General features: G+C 38.0%; 3 protein-coding genes across 3 annotated transcripts; all 3 read right to left on the reverse strand.

Moving 5' to 3' along the window:
- Positions 1 to 92: 92 nt before the first annotated feature.
- LOC135792230 (FGFR1 oncogene partner 2 homolog) lies at positions 93 to 2,074 on the reverse strand. The gene is made up of 4 exons (XM_065302839.1): positions 1,619 to 2,074; positions 1,013 to 1,390; positions 753 to 850; positions 93 to 700 (listed from the first exon to the last, which is right to left on the reverse strand). The coding sequence occupies exons 1-4, from the start codon at positions 1,751 to 1,753 to the stop codon at positions 673 to 675; spliced, it is 639 nt and encodes a 212-aa protein (XP_065158911.1). The 5' UTR covers positions 1,754 to 2,074; the 3' UTR covers positions 93 to 672.
- A 579-nt stretch (positions 2,075 to 2,653) lies between these two features.
- On the reverse strand, positions 2,654 to 11,129 carry LOC135791812 (G1/S-specific cyclin-D2-like). The gene is made up of 4 exons (XM_065302355.1): positions 10,366 to 11,129; positions 10,067 to 10,282; positions 7,784 to 7,940; positions 2,654 to 3,935 (listed from the first exon to the last, which is right to left on the reverse strand). The coding sequence occupies exons 1-4, from the start codon at positions 10,555 to 10,557 to the stop codon at positions 3,634 to 3,636; spliced, it is 867 nt and encodes a 288-aa protein (XP_065158427.1). The 5' UTR covers positions 10,558 to 11,129; the 3' UTR covers positions 2,654 to 3,633.
- Positions 11,130 to 12,055: 926 nt separating this feature from the next.
- ocm (over compensating males) lies at positions 12,056 to 19,115 on the reverse strand. Its single transcript, XM_065302354.1, has 4 exons — positions 13,580 to 19,115; positions 13,390 to 13,519; positions 13,135 to 13,314; positions 12,056 to 12,949 (listed from the first exon to the last, which is right to left on the reverse strand). Exons 1-4 carry the CDS (start codon positions 18,898 to 18,900, stop codon positions 12,401 to 12,403), a joined length of 6,180 nt encoding a protein of 2,059 aa, XP_065158426.1. The 5' UTR covers positions 18,901 to 19,115; the 3' UTR covers positions 12,056 to 12,400.
- Between the last annotated feature and the right edge of the window lie 205 nt (positions 19,116 to 19,320).

The raw sequence follows: 19,320 nt of genomic DNA on the forward strand, positions 1-19,320 counted from the left end.
CTGATGTATTTTCCATTACTGATCTGACATTGTATTTTTTCATGTCAAACAATAAAAACTAAAAGAAAAATTTGTAATGATCGAGCTAAGGATCACTTTGAAACTCGTTTATTACAAATTCATTGAAAAACATTTATTAGGTGATTAATTGACACGAAAACATGACGCGTATTACCATTAATCGCAGCACGCTTCGCCCATAATATGTATTTTCATTACAAATCTATGAAATGCGTGATGAAAATTACATTGCAATAAAAAACTATTTATAAAATGGTTTGATAAATATACCTTATCAGAATGTGAGATGATTAGTGAAACTTCTTGTGCCGTGTGCTGCGACAATGAGTCCCTTAATATTATATAACTAAATAACAAATAGAGTTCATTTACTTCTGAGTGTGTATAAATACTAGACGCATGGCTTCAATATTGTAAAATTGGAGTGCGAATTGAAAACAATGTGCAAGTGTGGAATCACTTAGTCATTATTCGAGAGATGAAACCATTACAACCTAAAAAGTATCTAAACAAAAACAAATAAATAACAATTTTCTTATGTAAATTACAACCAATCATAACAATTCCATTAAAATAATTTCAAAGCAAGTAAAAAGAAAGAAAAACAAGAACAAGAAAATAATTCACTAATAATTCTGCCCGCTGACTGAATTAAATTAATATCTCCAATTTTATCATACTGAAACCAAACTGATTATAATTTGAAATTATGCAATTCAATTTACATTCACGTTTGCTCCGTTTGCACAAGTTTGTCCTCGGTCACAGGCGAAATTTGTTTACCTAAAGAGCCATTTTTACAAGATATGCCCAGGAGTTCTCTTAAACCCTAAAAAGAAGCAAATGTCAGTACATACAACATTTAAATAGGAAAAAATGCAAATATTGTTGATCAGCAGACGGAAAAATGTTGTTTTATATAAATTAAAGTTGTTCCCAGGAAAAAGTAGAGTAAAGCAATGCTGTAAATTAATTTAAAATTAATGATTACTTTATTTTCAGCTCGCAATCTGGTTAGCATCTCCTCTTCATGATATGTATCATTCTCATGCATCGAGGCAGCTTTCTTCATGACTGACGCCATCTCGTGAATCTTCTCAGCTTGTTGTCTTATAATCTCGTTGTACTTTTCATTATTCACAGTCTTGAGGTCAATTCTCGAGTTGTATATTTGTTCAGTGGTGTGTTGTCTGTACTTGGTCATTATGTGCTCCAACGCCGTCTGGTGTTCTTCGAGTGCGGCTCGCAACTCGCGATTTTCCTGTTGGATTTCTCGCAAATGTCGATTTTCTTTTTGTATATTGGCTATCAGCTGTGAGTGTGGCTTCTGGTGAGCTACTTCATTTAAAGTCTCAACTTCTTCTTGGTACTAGAAATTAAAAAATAATGTGATAAATGAGTTGTTTTATTAACGAGTTCTCTGGTTCTTTGTAAGTTGTCAAAAATTGTATCAAAATCAAGTTTTCAATGATAAATCGGTGATGTTTTGACCTTTGTGTTCTTAAAGACGTGTTTATCAAGCAAAATAAATCAACCAAGCCAACTGCCTGACTATTTCTTACTGTGTGTGTAGGAAAACAAAGAAAATCTTTCTTACCTGCTTCATAGCATCAATTTTCTTATTGATTGCGTGCGTCTCGTTAAGTAGAATGTCAGCTACGGCATCGCGTTCTTTTAAGCGGCCAGAGAGCCGCTTTGCGTCCGTAATAATTTGCTGAATATTGAGTGACATACCTTAGAAATACCGTAACTGTACACCCGTTCGATCGGAATACGAAATGTGCGCGACTTTTCGATCCAACGAATATTAATTAACTCGCCTCCGCATTGAGGTTGATTTCACTTCGCACATACGAGTTGTAGCGACGCAATCACGGCGTTCGTATGGTAAACACGATCGAGGCGTTTACCTAACCAGAATCATGCTATATGTAAAGAGCGCAGCAGTGACAACAATTAATTTATAAATTACTAAATTGCTATACAATTGACGCTGACAACCAACACTAAACGACTGGAAACCAAACAGCTGCTGCTGACTGCTGCACATGTTCGTATCCGGAAATAAAAAGTTCGAGAGCGCACGAACAGACACGAGTGTATATTGATTCTATGTGTATGTTTGGTTGCCTATAATCAAGCAGAGTTCTACATTAGAAATTATTGTTTGAAATTAGAACTTTTCCTTTACTTGAAAGTTAAATATCTTGTTTATTAAGCATATTTTAAAGAAGTTTTAGCTTAAAGCAAGTAAAAAATAGCAGTGCAAACCTCTGGTTTTGAATTGGATACAATTAAAACTTTAAAAACAATTTAAACTTGCAAATTCTATGGTACTGCAATGAAAATTTCAGGTTTTTGCAGTTTTCATTAAAAAGAACGCAACTAATCGAATTATAATGAAACTAGGTGTGTTTCTAAGAAAATTTGGTGTAATTTTACTCCTTACCTCAGTGCACAATGTGTTTTGAGGGTTTGAACCTGTTTTATTCAATCGGAACGCGCAATAGTGTAACCAACACCTGGCGTTCTATTTCTCTATACACCTATAATAGTCCCAAACTAGTTCCACCCCTAAGCAGTTTCATCGCATAGAAAACATTCCTGCTGCTGTACACACACATTTCAAATGTTAATACTCAAATTCACATTTATTAGAATAGAAAAAAATCGCAACAGAACGATTTCAATGCTTATAAAAGAGAATACAATCAACACTTGGATGAAAAGTACAAATAGAAAATACTATATATTACATCAGAAACTTGCAATGTTCGTAAATATAAATACTTCTTAACTTTACGTTGGAATAATGAGAAAAAAATTAAAATAATTGTCCTTTGGTTGGTCGCGAATACACGAGAAAACGACTCTACGCGAGGGTGTCTTTATAATAAATAAGAAAATGCTAAAAAATATGCTTAAGTCAACTCTAGCATTAGTTCGCCCGCCATCTGCAGGAAACAATAAAATATACAAAAAATACAATACATTATTAACGACTAGATAACAAACCGATATAAAATAAAATAAAGATTAAAAAAATAATAATCGCCAACCAGAAATTTTTCACGCCAAACTGTTCTTTTTTTTTGTATCATTTTGCTGCAAATTTTTTATGCTTTTTTTGTGTGTTTCAATTTTTTTACATTTTACGGAATGTTTTTTGTTTGTTTTGTTAATATTTATCTTTGATTAAATCACAGAAACGAGAACTTATAGTTTAGTATAGATTAATATTCGCCTAAGGGTAAGAAAACGTTAAGTGTTACTTTTGTTAACTTGAATATAAAAATAGATATAGTGAGATCATTACATATATCAATGCCCTATTATTATTACAACTATTATTTAATTTAAGTCTTGTACTAAGGCACGTTGAGGCACTTTAGACGCATCAATAGCTTTGTAAAATTTGAAACTTGAATACTGTGTAGAGATAATGTTGATTGAGATCATGTGTCAAACATTTTTTTGGGTAATTTTGTCCAAACAATCAAACTACCATTAAAAATTAAATAACGCAACAACCGCCAACAATAAAACTGTGAACAACTCGAGTGTAAAAATCGCCAGCACTCGTAAGTCTCCAAAAAATAAAATCAAAATAAATTAGAAGTAAACGTTGTCGACTTCTGTGGGAGTTTCAGGTTGTCCATAGGTGGGACTTTCAAATTCCCCACTGGTGACGTATTTATCTTGAGTAGCTCTGGGTTCTGGTGTTTGCACAACAGCGCCTTCAACAATTTGATCCACAAACTGAACTAGATTTTCCAGCATGGATTGTTCAACGCCGGTGGATGCGCAAATATCCACGGTGACAATCAATGGCACTGGGAGTTTAAGTCCTCTGTAAGCGGAGGTGATGCATGCGGCGGCTATCAAAGATGGCGGTGTTTGAATACTGTTCGTTTCTGAAACAATAAAGAAAATATAAACTTAAAATTAAAATTACACAACGGTGTGCAAGCTAAAAATAAAATAAAAGCATTGAATTGGTTTTTAAGGGTTGAAGGTTTAAGGTTTAAGGAGAGCTTGAATTTCTTTGCAAAGGGTGACGCCTCATAAAAAACGGCCTGTAACGGAATCTAGGAGTACACTGCATACTGCACCTCCTAACACGGGGCTACTTAACATATCCGCTCCCTGTTAACTAACTACTTCTTGTTAGGAATGCTAAAAACTAACCGTCATTCTCTAATAACATTTTCTTCATATGTTTATATGCAGTAAGTATCTATGGCTGGTTGTGTGTTGTGTTATATAACGTCGTGCAACGAATAAAAACGAAAACAGGTAGAAATTATTCAATAATAACTCGTGTATGTGTATGCGCTGAGTATGCGCACCTGGCGTCGCCGGCACAACTTAGGTAAAAACTGATCTTTTATTATTTTTTCCAGAACTAAAGAGACTTGGCTTTGCAATGGGTGCAAAACTCATTGTTGACAACAATTAACTGTAAAGCAGGTAAAATCTCAGACCGCCAAACAACTATTTAGTTTTTTGTAACTAAAAATATAGTTTTAGCAGGAAAAAGATTGAAAAATATTTTGTCAACCCAAAAACACTTAAATTCTGACTTTTCTGCTCCTATTATAACTGTATTTATTTCGGTATTAGTTGCACCTTGTGTTTTACTTCCTCGTCTCGTCAAAATTCCAGGTTTCGCGTGTCTAAAGTTTTTTGTTTTATTTTTTGTATCAAACTAACTTAACTTGTTAAAAATTTAATGTTTGTAGGAAAAATAGTAGTACGCAAGCGTGGAACAACGTCGTACTACGTCCGTGTGGCGTGGCGGCAGCAATTATGAATGCGGCAGGTGGCAGACAACAGGTACGCGCACACCGCGTGCACCTTGCGTTTGGGGCGCAGTGCGCCCGCTCGCGAGATGTCTTCGATTACTACGCGGTTAAATCTTTGGACGCAGCGCGCTACGCAGCTGGCATCTCAACTTCAAAGACATTTAATTTCCATTTAAAAACGTATCTAATCATTTTTATATATTTTTCTTAAAAAATAAAAATAAATTGATAACGCCAGGTGCAAAAATAACGTATGTAATATTTTCTGAGACATTTTCCAAGTGTGCACATTGGGGTCTTTCCCTCCGCTTGCTTCACAAGAAAACCATGCGCCGCGTAACGAAAACACTTATTGTTATCGGTACCCACCTGGGTAGGGCGCCTTATTAGAACCTTATTCTTCACCCTAAAATGTCTCCGCACATGTATATATTGTTAACGTCACTTCGGGAATATTTTCAACAGTCAAAAACTTACGGTGTTCCAAAAAATCAGATATGAAACACGTATGTAATATCGCATCGAGGGAACGCAATTACAGCTGGTATGACTATATGACTATGACCATACATCTGGATCCGGAGTAATGTGAGTGCCTGTACAGTACACTTATTCAAACACCGAACACACTAAAGTCAGGTGTCACATATTTACACTGCAGGAGCAATCGCTTAAATATCCCAACGCGCCGATAAAACACGACCCACTTCCTGGTATGGTTACTGATGCGTGTGACCATTGGACACCAGGGTGTATTTTATAGCCGATTGCTTTCTATTTCTAAACAATGGGAAATATTAAATTTGGCACGTGCCAGCACATCTGTTACCAGAATATTTTAACTTTAATTTTAAAATCTATATATATATATATATATATATATATAAATGAATTGCTGTTCGTTGTTAGTCTCGCTAAAACTCGAGAACGGCTGAACGGATTTATCTTATCTTGGTCTTGAATTATTCGTGGAGGTCTAGGAGAAGGTTTAAAAGGTGAGAAAAATTCGAATAATTGCCGGGAAAATCCTCAAAACAGCTCTTTTCTATAGAATAAAATTTGACATTGAGATTCAATCATAGTTATAGTTAAATAGATGAATTCGAGATGGCGCGCTGAAGTGCATTATTGACAAAACTTTATATAATTAATTTCTTTAAATTAAAATTGCTAATCTTATTGATAGAATTGACACTTACTACGAGTATGTCTAGAACAAGAGAGTAAAAACGAATTACATTTTTATTAAACACTGCCGGAACAAAGTCGCGGGCAACAGCTAGTAAAAAATAAATTTTTTGTTTAAATATAAAATTAGTGTGATTTATTTGATGTATAAGTGGCAGTTATATTCAAATAACGGGCGTTCGACTAGGTTGGCAAACACGACGCGATTTCCCTTTCGAGGGTACTTTCTTGATGAGGGGTTAGAAACCAGATTACCTACGCAGACGCCAGTCGCAAGAAAACAATGCAAGTAAAAGTCTTGTTGCGAAAGGGACTAGCGAAAGCTATGTACTCGTACATAGCATACCTCGAAACATGAAGGGTGAGTAAGATTGCCCTCCAACTACCCCCGGTCGTACCATACACACACAAAAGAAGTGCATTCCGGCTTTGAACTCGCAAAGATTTTTTGCTTTCTTACGCGACCATAATAGAAGGCTCACTGCACCCTGTCTGGTGGTGTATATGTACACCTGGCCTCCTCCCGAAATCCCGACCTGACCTGACGTAAGCTCGCGTGTTGCGTCTTTCAATGCAAAAGACGATCGACCCGATCGACCGCCGTCTCGTCGTCTGCACCAGCACACACGCGGATGTGGATTTATTTCTTTTGCTTGTGCTTCGGGGTGTGCGCGGATTGAAAGCGATTTGGCGAACAATACCGTCTGCGACCCGGTCGCTTAGGGTAGTCACCATTGTGTCTGGCATCTTGCGTCTTAAGATCTGCCCTGATTTGTTTCCAGGTGATACCGACCGAGGGTAAAGACACCCCCGTTGGAATGGCACGCGACTGCCGGACATCATGGTTACATACAATTGCACGCGACACCTTTAGCTTGTCTTCCCTTTCTTTAAGATGTTTTGTTGGCTTTGGGAGTTAAAGCAAACAATGATATTGGCTTTGAATGCAGCTGCCATAATCACAAAGTTACACAAACCAAGAAACTGAACACCCGTTCGATATCAAACTTATCTAAATAAAATTCAAGCGGTTTATATATATATACATTGAAAAGTGAAAGTCAAAAATGAATTGGTTTGTCCTTGATGCAAAACATCTGGATGTAGCTGCTGGTAGCCCTTTAAAAATGGCGAAATTTAAATGCCCGAATCGCGACATGTGCTTTTCGCTGCACCTGGACTCCACCACTCACCACGAAATCAAAGCATAAGCTTCACGCGCCGAAAAAAAATCATAATAAAAACTCGCGAGCGCCGAGGCATCTGTTGCTATTTGCTGTACAATGAATTTGCTCAACCTACAACCACACCATCAGTATAATAATTCGCTTTAACTGGTTTGGGGTTTGCTCTCTACTCTGCGTATCGACATGTGCTTCATTTGCAATTTCTGCAGCGCGTCGAAACTGGTATGGGCGGTCGCGACCCCCGAACGACCCTTTAATATGCACCTTGTCCGCGCATTATTACGCATTACACCCTCGAATGGTGTAATAAAATCGCGTGCAGGAATAACTTGCTGCCACCATTCAAGGTGTGTGCGCATACTTTTACACTCTACCCTTACGCAGCTGTAGGTAAGTAAGCAGATGTCAAGTAAATCGAATAAAGCACATAAAAAACTAGCAGCGCGATGAAGCGCGTTAGGGGTGGTCATCGGGGGAGTACCACCACACCAATTCGATGACAATTAGTGCATGAAAGTTCAATATTTACACACCACATTTTCTATAATGATGGAATGTTTGGGTATTAACTTGGTGACTTACCGGTGTAGAATACTGCAATGAGGGTGTGCGCGTGACGACGGAGCAAGTCCTGATGAACACCCCATGGATGACGACTGATGATCTGATCGACATAGTCAAAGGCAGTGATGGACGCCAAATTCCACTTCAGTTTGGATAACACCAGTAATTCCCAACTCTGTAAACATAGAATTAAAAAATAAAATGAGTGTCATCCTTAGGGTTGGTTGTGGTCATACCATGACCACATAAATTAGATGCGCGACCAATAATCCTAATTGTGAGAACTGCAGATGAAAAAATGCAGATCTATGCCTTTACCTTTGCCTCCTAAGAGGGTTCAGAACAAAAAATAGAATAAACTAATATAAATAATGCACCGCTTGTTATTTATCCTCTCGCGCTGGGTCTCTATGCGTTTTCGATCAAGGAGGGCGCAGGACAATAGCTTGTAGCATTACGTAGAATGCAGTTTAAGGGAGTCTCGAGGGATACGTTGTTTCCCACAGCGCAGGCAAGGTCAAGAAAATTCGCGACAACCGAATATCCCACGTGAATTTATATAATATACTTCCCTAGCTTCCGATTTGTATATCCGTTGGGATATCGGTTACAAAATAATGAAATTATAGGCCAAGGAAGTCTCTGCTGTAACTAATAATATGTGCCCTTTTTTCAATCGCTTCCGTATTCACTTAAGCTACAAGACGTTTGTAACTGACAAGACAAAAAATAATTGTGGTTAAGTTTTGGTTGAATGATTTTTTCTTTAAATTTAATATTTAATCAATTTGTATGGAGTTACCCCAAAAGTCGATAATCAATAAAAGCAGGTCGTCTTGAGTACTTAACAGCTATTGTAATTTAATACGAGCTAATGATCGTTACACATTAAAGACTTTAAGGGGATGAAAAGCTTGAAAGACACCAAATGTTGTTGAGTGTTCTTTTGGCGGGTGAAATTTCTTCTTCAAGACATATGTCGCGATGAGTTACGCTCAGTGCACCAGAACGCGCGCCTCTTTCCTAACGACTTTCCACGCAACCGATGTTCCAGAAAACACCACAAGACGTAAAATAAACACATACAATTAATAAGCACCCTTAGTATCAAGTACCTATAGCTATATATAATTTACTTCCTTGGATTCCACGCAATTCAACCGTTTTGATGCAAAAAAAAAGCAGAAAAATTACAAAGTCACCCTTATTCCCACACTTATTGTAAGAAAAGCGAAATTCAATCCACCCCAAACCCACATGCGAAGCTTGCGTCAATAATCGCAATCGCAATCACAATCGCCATCATTTGACATCGTTTACGAAAAGTTCGGTCTCACCGTCAAGGTGTTTCGGATGTGATGTGAACCTTATATGGGAATTTTGTCCTTTGTGCAAGGGTCCGGTCCAATTCCGATACGGGCCACCTTTCGGCACCGTTTTTTCGGGGAGGGTATAGGCGCATAATAGAAAAGGGATGAGCACAGAGGCGACAAGAATGGAATAGAAGCAAAACCGGAACACGTTAAATATTTTGAATCTATGATGAGGTGAACTACCCGAAGACGAATATGAATAGAAAAAAACGGATATTGGAGGTGCTTCCCATGAAGAAAAACAGGGTCATAAAGATCTACATAAACCAACATCCCTAATATTATATACCCAACTACGAGGTGAAGACAATTATTTCTTACGCAAGTGTAGGCACGAAAAATATAAAAGTTTAAGAAAAAAATTGAAAGTTGCCCAACCGGAAGGATGTACGATGTGAAATTATGTTAATGTGTATCAAAGATGAAGGATAAATCACATCCTTCCTGTATTACTCAATACCAAAACCCCAAAGATACCAATTAAGATTTTATGTCACAAAATTCAGATTATGAAAAAAACGCGGTGATTACACGACCCTCGCAAAGGAAGTTTTATATTTGAAGGTGAGACAATTGTCATCCGGCAATTTTATCAGCAGGATCTCCTAAGATTGTAGACGCGTGCAAAGTCAAGACTTTATGACATGCTGCGTGGGTTCTACAAAGACCGATATGCTTGATATATAAATTGGCCCTTTCCGTATCCGATGCACCCGAAGTGCGCACGTATCTGGAGATCTCTAATGTCTCAAGACACGTGCGAGGGTCGCGTGCGTGAGCAACCACCTTGAATCCTCTTCCCGGACACGACATAATGACACAAAACACAAAATCGACCGCAACTAATTTCGTATCTTACAAATTACCTCCGTTGTAAAATATTGCAAAAGTGTTTGGTATAGTACAATATAGAAAAATGGTAACTCACCGAAATGTGTTCGTGTGTGACACTGTAGTCGGTGTATGCACAGAGGAGATCAATGGGAAGGTGCGACGATGAGCGCACTTTGGAGGCGAGAAGCAGACAGGTAGCGCCGAGCATCTGCAGCTGCTGTCGTTTTATGTTGCACGCGCAGAGAAAACGGTCCATGTAGTTGATCGCCAGCGGCAGTACCTGATCCTCGCACATTTGTTCCTCACACACCTACACCAACAAACAACAAGTGTAAAAACTTCCATCAAACAACAAAAACTAGAAATAAATTAATTTTATTTAAACAAATGTACCTCCAGCATCCATGTGGTGACCACTTTGCGCATGAACGGCTGCAAATCCGTCTGGAAAGTGTTGAAGTAATTGAAAGACGGCACGTAGAGATGTTCATCATTAAGAAGATTCAGTAACACGCGGTCGTCTGAGAAATACGTGGGATCTAGTTTAGCGTATAGAGATGAGTCAGCTTGTGGGGATCTCGCCATTTCGAAATTTAAAAAACGGTTGATCCGCAAATCCAAGGAAACGCGTTAGAAATAGTTCTAATTCACTTGTTGATCACACAATTCAATCGTGTGTATTAAATGTCACTTAGCACACTTAGTTCATGTTAACTTTAGTATTATATTGATGAGATTTTGCAAGTTGGGGTTCGTTGTTGCAGACAGCGGGGTGCCGATGTCGTTGAAAGTCGTCTATGAAAACACAAGTTCACTAAAACCGACTCGGACGCAGACTGAACGTAGGGCGCTCGCTCGAACACCAAGCACGTTGTGGAATAAGCAGTCGCGTGTAGCGCAACGGTTTTATAACTCTTGGGGTAGGCAAGAGCATGCGCACTATAAGATTAAAACTTCGCACACCTGGTAAAGTTTGAGCTTTTCAGGTAGATTACGGGCAACGTTTTTGAATTGTCGCTTTTAAAGTTATAAATATCAAGAATTTTGGTATAAAATAGCAAGATTTTAAATGTTTAAAGAAATTAAACACTCAAAATGCCTCAGAAATCATGAAAATGAAGAAAATTACCTGAAATGCATTAAAATGTCACTTAAAATTGTAATTTTCCAAGAAAATGTTTTCAGAAGTAATTTGCAGCTTACTACATATCAAAAAGTTCATTAAAAGTTATTGTTTAGTAACATTATCGAATAAAATCAACCCATTACTCATTTTGCATTTTTTTCTTGTCTTCCAAGTCGAAAATGACTTAAATTTAAACAAAATAAAATCAACAATCTCCTAAATTCGTCAATACGAATTCCGCCACCTTAGAAACGAGTGCGTGCGTCGTTGATCGCTGTCTTACCTCCGCCCATAACACAACTAGCTAGGGCACCTAGAGAAAAGAAGTCTCTGCTAGGGTACGCATTTTTCCGGACTTACCTGTTACAACAATTCTTCCTTGACATCTGCTACACATTGCTTTATATTAGATCCAAAGGTTTTTTTCATCTCTTCTCTCGTGTCTAGTATAATGATAGTCAAGGTATTGGCTTACCTTCATCTTTGTACTTCTTAGTACCATTTTTATATAAAAAATATTGAAAAAGTAAAAAATCTTAATATTCATAAGCAGATGTGATGGCACGTGTTGCATATTATTTCTTTGATCCGTTTTTTAAATTTCTACAGCAAATAATGTTAATATAAATTAGAATAAAATTGAAGCGCATGTAAATTTCGCGTTCCTCAAGTTCACACAGTAAAATTTGTGTGTCCGCAATTAGTCCGCGGTCATACCCTGCAATTAGGGCGCATAATTGCGTCGCAATTGCGCGTCCCACGCACAATTTTTTTCCGGTGACATACCGACACAGAAAAAGTAACCCTAATATTCAATACATGCATGATCCGTGTTTGCGTGTGTGTATGTCAGACTGTCGCATGTTGATGCACGCATGTGGTTTTTGGTTTATCGCATCGCAATGATCTACTTTTAATTGCAATCGCATGGATAGGATAGGGTTACGATGACACAAATTGCACTTTTGCGCTCGCTTGTTCGCCGGCGTATATTCTTAAACGTCGTAAACCTATTATCACATTTATATGTATACAAAAAAAAGAAGAGTGCAAGCCTGCCGTGGTTGCATCGCAATAATACTCTTAACTAGTAGTTAATCAATAATCGTATTTTACATAACAGGACTCTGCCGAGAGTGATTAAGTTCGAAATGAAACTAATTAAATAATGTAATATACAAGTGAAACGCAATAAAAATAAAAATAAAAAATATATATACGAATGTATATGAAACTATCTTAATACTATGATCGATAAATTTCATTTCTTTTCTCGCATCATCTGCTTAAAAATATTTGGCTCTAGCTGACGCCGTTCTGCTTAAGCTTTTCGCTTGTATTCGGCGTGCGCGACAAAGCCCGCAGCTTCTTTACCTGCTCCTGCGTCAGTGTAATGCGGTCACCAGTTTCGGTACCGCGGATCAGCTGTTTCACCCTCTCGGTCGTCAAGTGAGTGAGATCAATTTGCATCACTTCTTCCTCACGATTGGCAACGTTATTATCCAGCGAACGCCGCTTACTTTTGAACTCAGACTTCTCAGTTGTAGGTGGTTGTAGGCTCATGCGCTGATTGTGCGTCTTAGCGCCTGCTTTCACCTTCGCAACCTTCGAGATGCCTCGGTTTTGGATGCGCCGCAGCACTGATTTTGCGGCTGGAACAGTTTGCTTTGGCTTCGTTGGGTGTGGTGATTGAGGCACTTGCGGTGCTTCCTCCCGTTGCTCTTCGTCAGAGTCTAAACATATCACTTCAGATGGCGCACTTTTGGTTGTGGATTGGTTGACTTTATGAGGCAATTGATTACCAGCTGGCTTATCGGCTGCCGCAGTGGCCTTCGTGATTAGGTCTTTTACCTGTTGGCAAAGGGTTGTTAAGTTAAACTTGAAGGATTACTTGTTTACTTTTAATCTGAACAAACGATTACCGATAAACGGGGTTAATGTCAGGAAAAACCCAAATATTTAAATAATTCTACTAATTTCGTGTTAAAATAAATTAATTAAGTGCTACAACATTTAGAAAGCAAATAAAATCTTACCCTTTGTTTAAATTCAGTCTTCGTCATGTCATTTTGATCAATAATTTGAGCAATCGCCTTCTTAAACTTGAGACTTTTACCCTCGGCTTCACGTAACGCACGCCTTGCATCTTGCACGCGGTCGTACATCAAGAATTTTTGCGCCTCGGATAATCGCATAATGCCAAAATCTCCAATTATCTGCAAAGCAAACGAGAGGGTCAACATGCATGCGTTTCACCAAACACTTATCCGTCCACAATAGCTGATACTTACACAAATCTCCTTGAAATACTTCTGTGAAATAACTCCCCGATTGATATATTCAAGATAATGCGCTGGTCCCACCGGCGTAACGACAATCTTAAACGTCGAGGGTATGCAGATAAACACTTCGTGCAATTCTCTGCAATAAATTGTAATATTTACAATCAATTCGTGATTTTATTAGGATTAGTCAACTTACCGACTAAGCCACTGAACAGCATTCTCTAACAACGGGAAGTAAAACTGTTTCTTGTTGTCACCAGGCCAGTAAACAAACACCTCCTTGTCGATAACATAGGCAAGTATAATGCCGTTGCCAAAATTCAACCGGAAGCAAATTGGTTTCGCCAACTTGGGCAGATACATATTCATTTGTTTCATGATGATTTTCAATCGCATGTTGAAACATTTTTCTAGATTCGTCGAATCTATTCCTTTGGCTTTGGATACAATATTATCCAATGTAGCAACATTCATCAGTTCCTCCATGTTTTCCCGAGAATTAGCCTGAGTTATGTTTTTGTTTAATTTGTTTGCCTTTAGTGGAATTTTAATCAATTCAGGCATTTTACCTGGTGGAGGCAGGTTGTTCACATCAACATGCTCGAACCCATTATGCATAGGTTTCACAAGTTTCTTATTACGTTTCAATGTTAAATCTACTTTCTGTGATTTTAAAGAAACGTCTGTGGATTTGGGAATTGATATAACTGTATCTTCAATCGCAATGATATCGGACGCTGGTTCGGATTTGATCTGAACTGCATTTGACTCACTTGCAAGTTCCTGAGATGATTTCCGATGAGTTTTCTTTTGCGTTGGTACAGATACAGGTGTAGGTGTAATTGTAAGGTCTGAAGACTTCATCAATCCCTTCATTTCATCCATATCTGTGAGATCTATAACAGGTTCACCTTGTTTATCAGCTGGTGAAACCGGTGGTGGTTCAGAGACGCGGCCATATTGCGAATACCAGAGTCCAGTGTTCGATACATTTTTGATTCCTCGCATGGCATTAAAATCGTCGGTGTTCATCAACTCGTTATTAACAAACCGCAGTGTTTCCAATCCATGCTCTTCATCATTATAATAAGGCCCGATAAAAATCCTGTCCTGTATTGTTGGCGGTACATACAAACCAAACAATTTGTGTTTGTAATTCGCTGACACTTCATATGTATTGATAACAATTGTCTTCTTATACCTGCCAGCTACTTTCATAACAGTTAAAATATCGCTACACTTAATACGGAACTCGTTCCGTGTGAATGCTAAGATGGCAAAGTTCGAGTTTATCATCAGGACTCTCCACCTGCAATTGCTGAGTATATGTGGTAGAGCAGCAGACAATCTTGGCTCAGCCATACGCGCTTCTTTCTTATTCATCAACAGTAACTTTTTGGGTGCAAATGTACCATTAGCAAACAGAACATGTTCAACAGTTTTGTAATACTTTTCGTTAACCTTTTGAATGACTTCTTTTACCACCCCATTGGTACTATCACTGCTTGTATCCGCTTGATTTTCTTGTTGTGATTGTTCATTTATTGCATTATTTGAAGTTTGATTGTTTTTCGAACAAATACCGCAAATCTCCCAATACGGATCATTAATTTTCAGTATCACTAAAATGTTGTCGCTGTTCTTCTTGTCAGGAACTGTTTTCGTAACAATCCACTTGATAAACTCCACTTTGATACTGTTAGGGTCGGCCTTCTCATACTCACGAATATTATTGTATCCTCCTTTCGGATTCGACATCGAATCGGTGATGATAAAGCGCAGTTTACTAGTGTTATTGCTGATCCAAATATAGACTGCATTACTTTCATACAGTTGTACTAAAGCCGCCCAGAGTAATAATCGGAATTCATTTAAAGGTGTTGTTTTATTACCAATCATCGCGGAGAATTGTTGACTAATAGCCTCTGTTGGCGAATATAAAGCACCCGAGATTGTCAACGCTCTTCCTATAATTTTCAATGTTCTCGGTTTGGTTGTGTTTGTAAGATTTGCAAGCTCATCAGTTGTTTTACGTTTACGTTTCTTACGTGTTTTAGTAGTATCATTCCCGATGGACTCATCATCGTCGATGTTAACAATTTCGTTTTCTTCCCATGGTAAAGGTGCGAGTTTCTTTGAGTCTCTTTTTGCGAATATTGTAGCAATCGCATCCTTTTTCGGCATGTTATGGTCTAGTGGAAGAATAATCCACCTGTTTACTATTTCTGGGTCCACTGTAGTGTCGTATTTAAGTTTACGAGCCATCATGTTTTTAAACTTATTAGTTCGGTTCCTCTCGCGGAAGAACTCACCAGTTCCACGCATACGTGCAGATAAACCTTCGGGATTACTAGTGCTTTCTTCTTTTGTTTTTACATTATGCACATTATGAACAGACTGACTCAAAGGTATTTCTGTAAGTTGATGCTGGTGCTTCTCTGATGTGATACCAAGTTCCATGGCTGATTCTGGTTTGTGCTTTGCTGACCACAACCTATTCAATCTATCATTCTCAGAATGACTGTATTTAGCGAGACCTTTACAATGACAATCATACAAATTATGTACCAAACAATACGGAACAATATCATCAAAGTTACACCTGACAAGATTCACAACGCAGTTATTAAGTTTCTTATCAGTTTGAATGATTTTCTGTGTGACAGCTTCAGAGAGAACTTTCTGAGGTGTCGCCTTCGTAGAGTCATCAATGAAACTAAAGTGAAAACCTTCAAATCGTTTAAAGTTGAATTTCGGTGTTCGTTTGCTGACGCGATTATTAGCAAGGATGATTGTTTTATTCTTGGATCGAATCGCTGTTTGCGTAAAATCTCTTTCCTCTCGAGCGGTAATGTTACGCTTTGCTTCCTTATTGAATCGACTGAGTGTTCTCTCATTGAGCAAGCTTTTGGAATCTTCTTTACTCTCATTTTTGCAGCGTGCTTCAAAGCCGCAAACACAATTGAATATGCATCGTGTTTCGCCGCAATGATTCGAAGGCGGATATCGACTGGATATACTATGACATACACAACCGAGCAGACAATGAACGCTGCATGACATTGGTTTCTCTTCTTGAGGTTCAGATGGTTCATCATTAGGTACATTTACAGTGCGTACACTTAATCTACGCAATTCGCAGTGGACTCGATCATATTCCAGCTTTTTCTTCGGTTGTGTGGTGGTTTCCTTATTTTCTTCTTTTTTATTATCATTACCCACTGATGCCAATTGTACATCTAGATCACTATCGACTTTGCTCTCGACATCAGTATCATATTTGAGCAAACTGTCTTCTAACTCTTTCACCTCTACATAGTCCAACATTTTTGAGATAACATGTTCACACGAATGTAAAATGTCTTCTTCAGTTTCCGGTTTGTTATTTATTTTTTCCTTTTCATCCTCGTCGATGAATTTTTGTTTCTTCTTTACATATTTTGGGATGCTCCTGCGCATCATGACTTTCTCCTGTTTGTGTTTATACCCGGCTGGAAATTGGAAAGGTTTCACATCTTCTTTGCTTTTAGGATTATCACCATCAACCAGGACACTTAATGCAAACTCAGCTCTTCCTTTCGAGACATCAAACGTGTCGAATTTAACAAAATGACGAACGACTGGATCAACTTTTTTACCAATCTGTGGTTTAACTTCAACGTGGACTTTCGGAAGTGGCACAATAACAGTTTCCCAATCCTTGCATCCATTCACCTGCAACTCCTGCTTCTTGCATAATGGTCCAGGACGATAATTCACTGTAGGAGTAGCTTTCAAAATAGAAGGTTTTACTTTTTGATAATTGCACACGGATTTCGGTACAAGATCAAAGTTGCCCTTTCGCTTGATATCAGTAACTTTATAATAAAACGTTTTATTCACTGGTTTTCTGGTGACAACTGAAAACGTGAGAAACTTAACACTCGAGCGGAACTTGAATTGAGATTTGACGCAATCTTTGGGCGCAGATTCCTCCTCGGTAAGAAATTGAATGTCGTCATTTTCCTGAGCCAGCTGTGGAACAATAGTGGTCGGATCAAAAGGTATCAATAAACTTTCATTATCTTTATCATTATCAAGACTTATATCCTCGATTACAGGAGACTCAAATCTAGATGAAATCGGACGTCGGGAAAACTTCTTCGCTTTGAATTTTTCTGCTCTTCTTTTCTTCGGTTCAGCACCGTCAAATTCATCCGACATCATCTTCCTCTTCTCAGCCAAAGTTCTCGGTTTGTACACATTTGAATGTTTAATTTCTTCTTTGTCTTTCTCTTTAACATCGCCACATGAATTGGAATCTTCGGTCTCGGCAAGCTCAAGTTCTTTTCGCTTCTTATCCATCTCGACATCGACAAGAACGCAGGAATCTAGTAGATTAATATTATGATTCGTGGATTTCAAATTTGGAACGTTATAGCTAATATTCAGGTCTTTTTCTTGTAGGAAACCATCTAAACTATTGCTGGCGAATACATTACCCGACCCATTGTTCTCGGATCGAGTCTCTTCGGCAGATCCAACTAAGTATGAGCAACTCGGAGTTGGATCTTCACCAACTTTCGAATCAACATCATCTACACTTTCAATACATTCATCTGCATCAAGTGTTAGCAGTTTTTTCTTGCTCCAACCTTTAATCTTTTTATAGTCCTTCGTTTTTGTGAGTTTGATGGTAGGTAAATCAAGATGATCATTGATGATGACTTCTTTCAGAGACGAATTTTCGTCAGCATCAAGATCCACAGGATTCAGTTGTTTACATTTGTCAAGATCAACTCCACCAGCAACAGAGACAATTTTAAGTCCTAATTTAGGAAAGGATGTATCTGTAGAAGGTTTAACCGCCTGTGCTTTCGGTGCTCTCTTTTTATAATGTGTACCAGTAAAGTCAGGAATCTTAGCTTCAAATAAAGATCCTGCTTTCTTCTTTACTTTTAACATTTGCAGCTGACTGCAGAGTTTTTCCCTCATATCAATGCCATTAACAACCTCATTTTCATCTAGATTTTCAACATTGTCTTCATCCTCGTCTTCTTGATCTTCATTATCATGCTGATCTTCCTCTTCAGTAACAAATTCTCCACTTTCCATCAACCATGGAGGTTTCGTCAATCGCCCAGTTCTCCTTTCGCTTTTCCTCACGCATCCAATTATAGGTTTCTTTGGTTTTTCGTCTTCATGGTTTACATTCCCTTTTGCTTGTGATTCTTCAACATGTCCGTTTGACAAAGACACTGTTTCAGGTTCATCGTTATTCTCATTCTCACTTTGAAGTTTCTGCTCAATTAGCTGTGCCATTTGCAGTCGACTATGTTTTGTGATTGGTCGTAAAAATGGCATCTCAGAAGGTAACTCATTCTTATGTTGAATCGATTGGATTGGAATCAATTTAGGTAATTCTTTATCTTCAGTTGAATTAACGTCAGATGTAGACACCTCCTCTTGAAGCAAAGGTGGTTTATCCATTTCTCCTACAAGACATGCTTCTTCAATTTCTTCTTCTACTACAATCATCAATGTCTCTTCTTCTGGAGAATTTAATGCATCTTTTTACAATTTACTTGAATTTCTTCACATGCTTCTACATCTGTAGCAATATATTCTAGTGTACTTGCTGTTGAGTGTTCTTTATCAATTTCATCTGGTACAGCCTCTTGTATTTCAATATTTGGAGGTGAATCTTCAATTACTTCTTGAACAAATATTTGAACACCTTGCATTTCTTCATTAGTATCATCTGTTGTTCCTATATACTCTTGTACAGTTGTGTCATACTCCTTAGAATCTATTTGTGTCTCTGCTTCATCAACAATTTCTTCAGAAACATTTTCAGGAACAACATCTGTAGATTCCTCCTCCTGTGTTGGATTTAATTGCTTGGTAACTACTGCACTATCTACTACAACACTATTTGTGGCAGCTTCATCATCAATA

This window comes from Atheta coriaria, unplaced genomic scaffold (assembly GCF_025399875.1).
Source record: "Atheta coriaria isolate IRGN ID8LTWV9N9 unplaced genomic scaffold, Caltech_Dcor_3.1 hic_scaffold_5_pilon, whole genome shotgun sequence".
NCBI lineage: Eukaryota > Metazoa > Arthropoda > Insecta > Coleoptera > Staphylinidae > Dalotia > Dalotia coriaria.

Bases quoted from the DNA above. Each gene is read 5' to 3' on its own strand.
- LOC135791812 (XM_065302355.1), bottom strand. From the start codon at position 10,557: ATGGCGAGATCCCCACAAGCTGACTCATCTCTATACGCTAAACTAGAT. The intron at 10,283-10,365 runs GTACATTTGTTT...TTGTTGGTGTAG, and splicing joins TCACCACATGGATGCTGGAG to GTGTGTGAGGAACAAATGTG. The intron at 3,936-7,783 runs GTAAGTCACCAA...TTATTGTTTCAG, and splicing joins CATTGCAGTATTCTACACCG to AAACGAACAGTATTCAAACA.
- ocm (XM_065302354.1), bottom strand. From the start codon at position 18,900: ATGATTGTAGTAGAAGAAGAAATTGAAGAAGCATGTCTTGTAGGAGAA. The intron at 13,520-13,579 runs GTAAGTTGACTA...AATTTATTGCAG, and splicing joins GCTGTTCAGTGGCTTAGTCG to AGAATTGCACGAAGTGTTTA. The intron at 12,950-13,134 runs GTAAGATTTTAT...CTTTGCCAACAG, and splicing joins AGACTGAATTTAAACAAAGG to GTAAAAGACCTAATCACGAA.
- LOC135792230 (XM_065302839.1), bottom strand. From the start codon at position 1,753: ATGTCACTCAATATTCAGCAAATTATTACGGACGCAAAGCGGCTCTCT. The intron at 1,391-1,618 runs GTAAGAAAGATT...TTTAATTTCTAG, and splicing joins AAATTGATGCTATGAAGCAG to TACCAAGAAGAAGTTGAGAC. The intron at 701-752 runs GTGAATGTAAAT...GTTTGGTTTCAG, and splicing joins CTTGTGCAAACGGAGCAAAC to TATGATAAAATTGGAGATAT.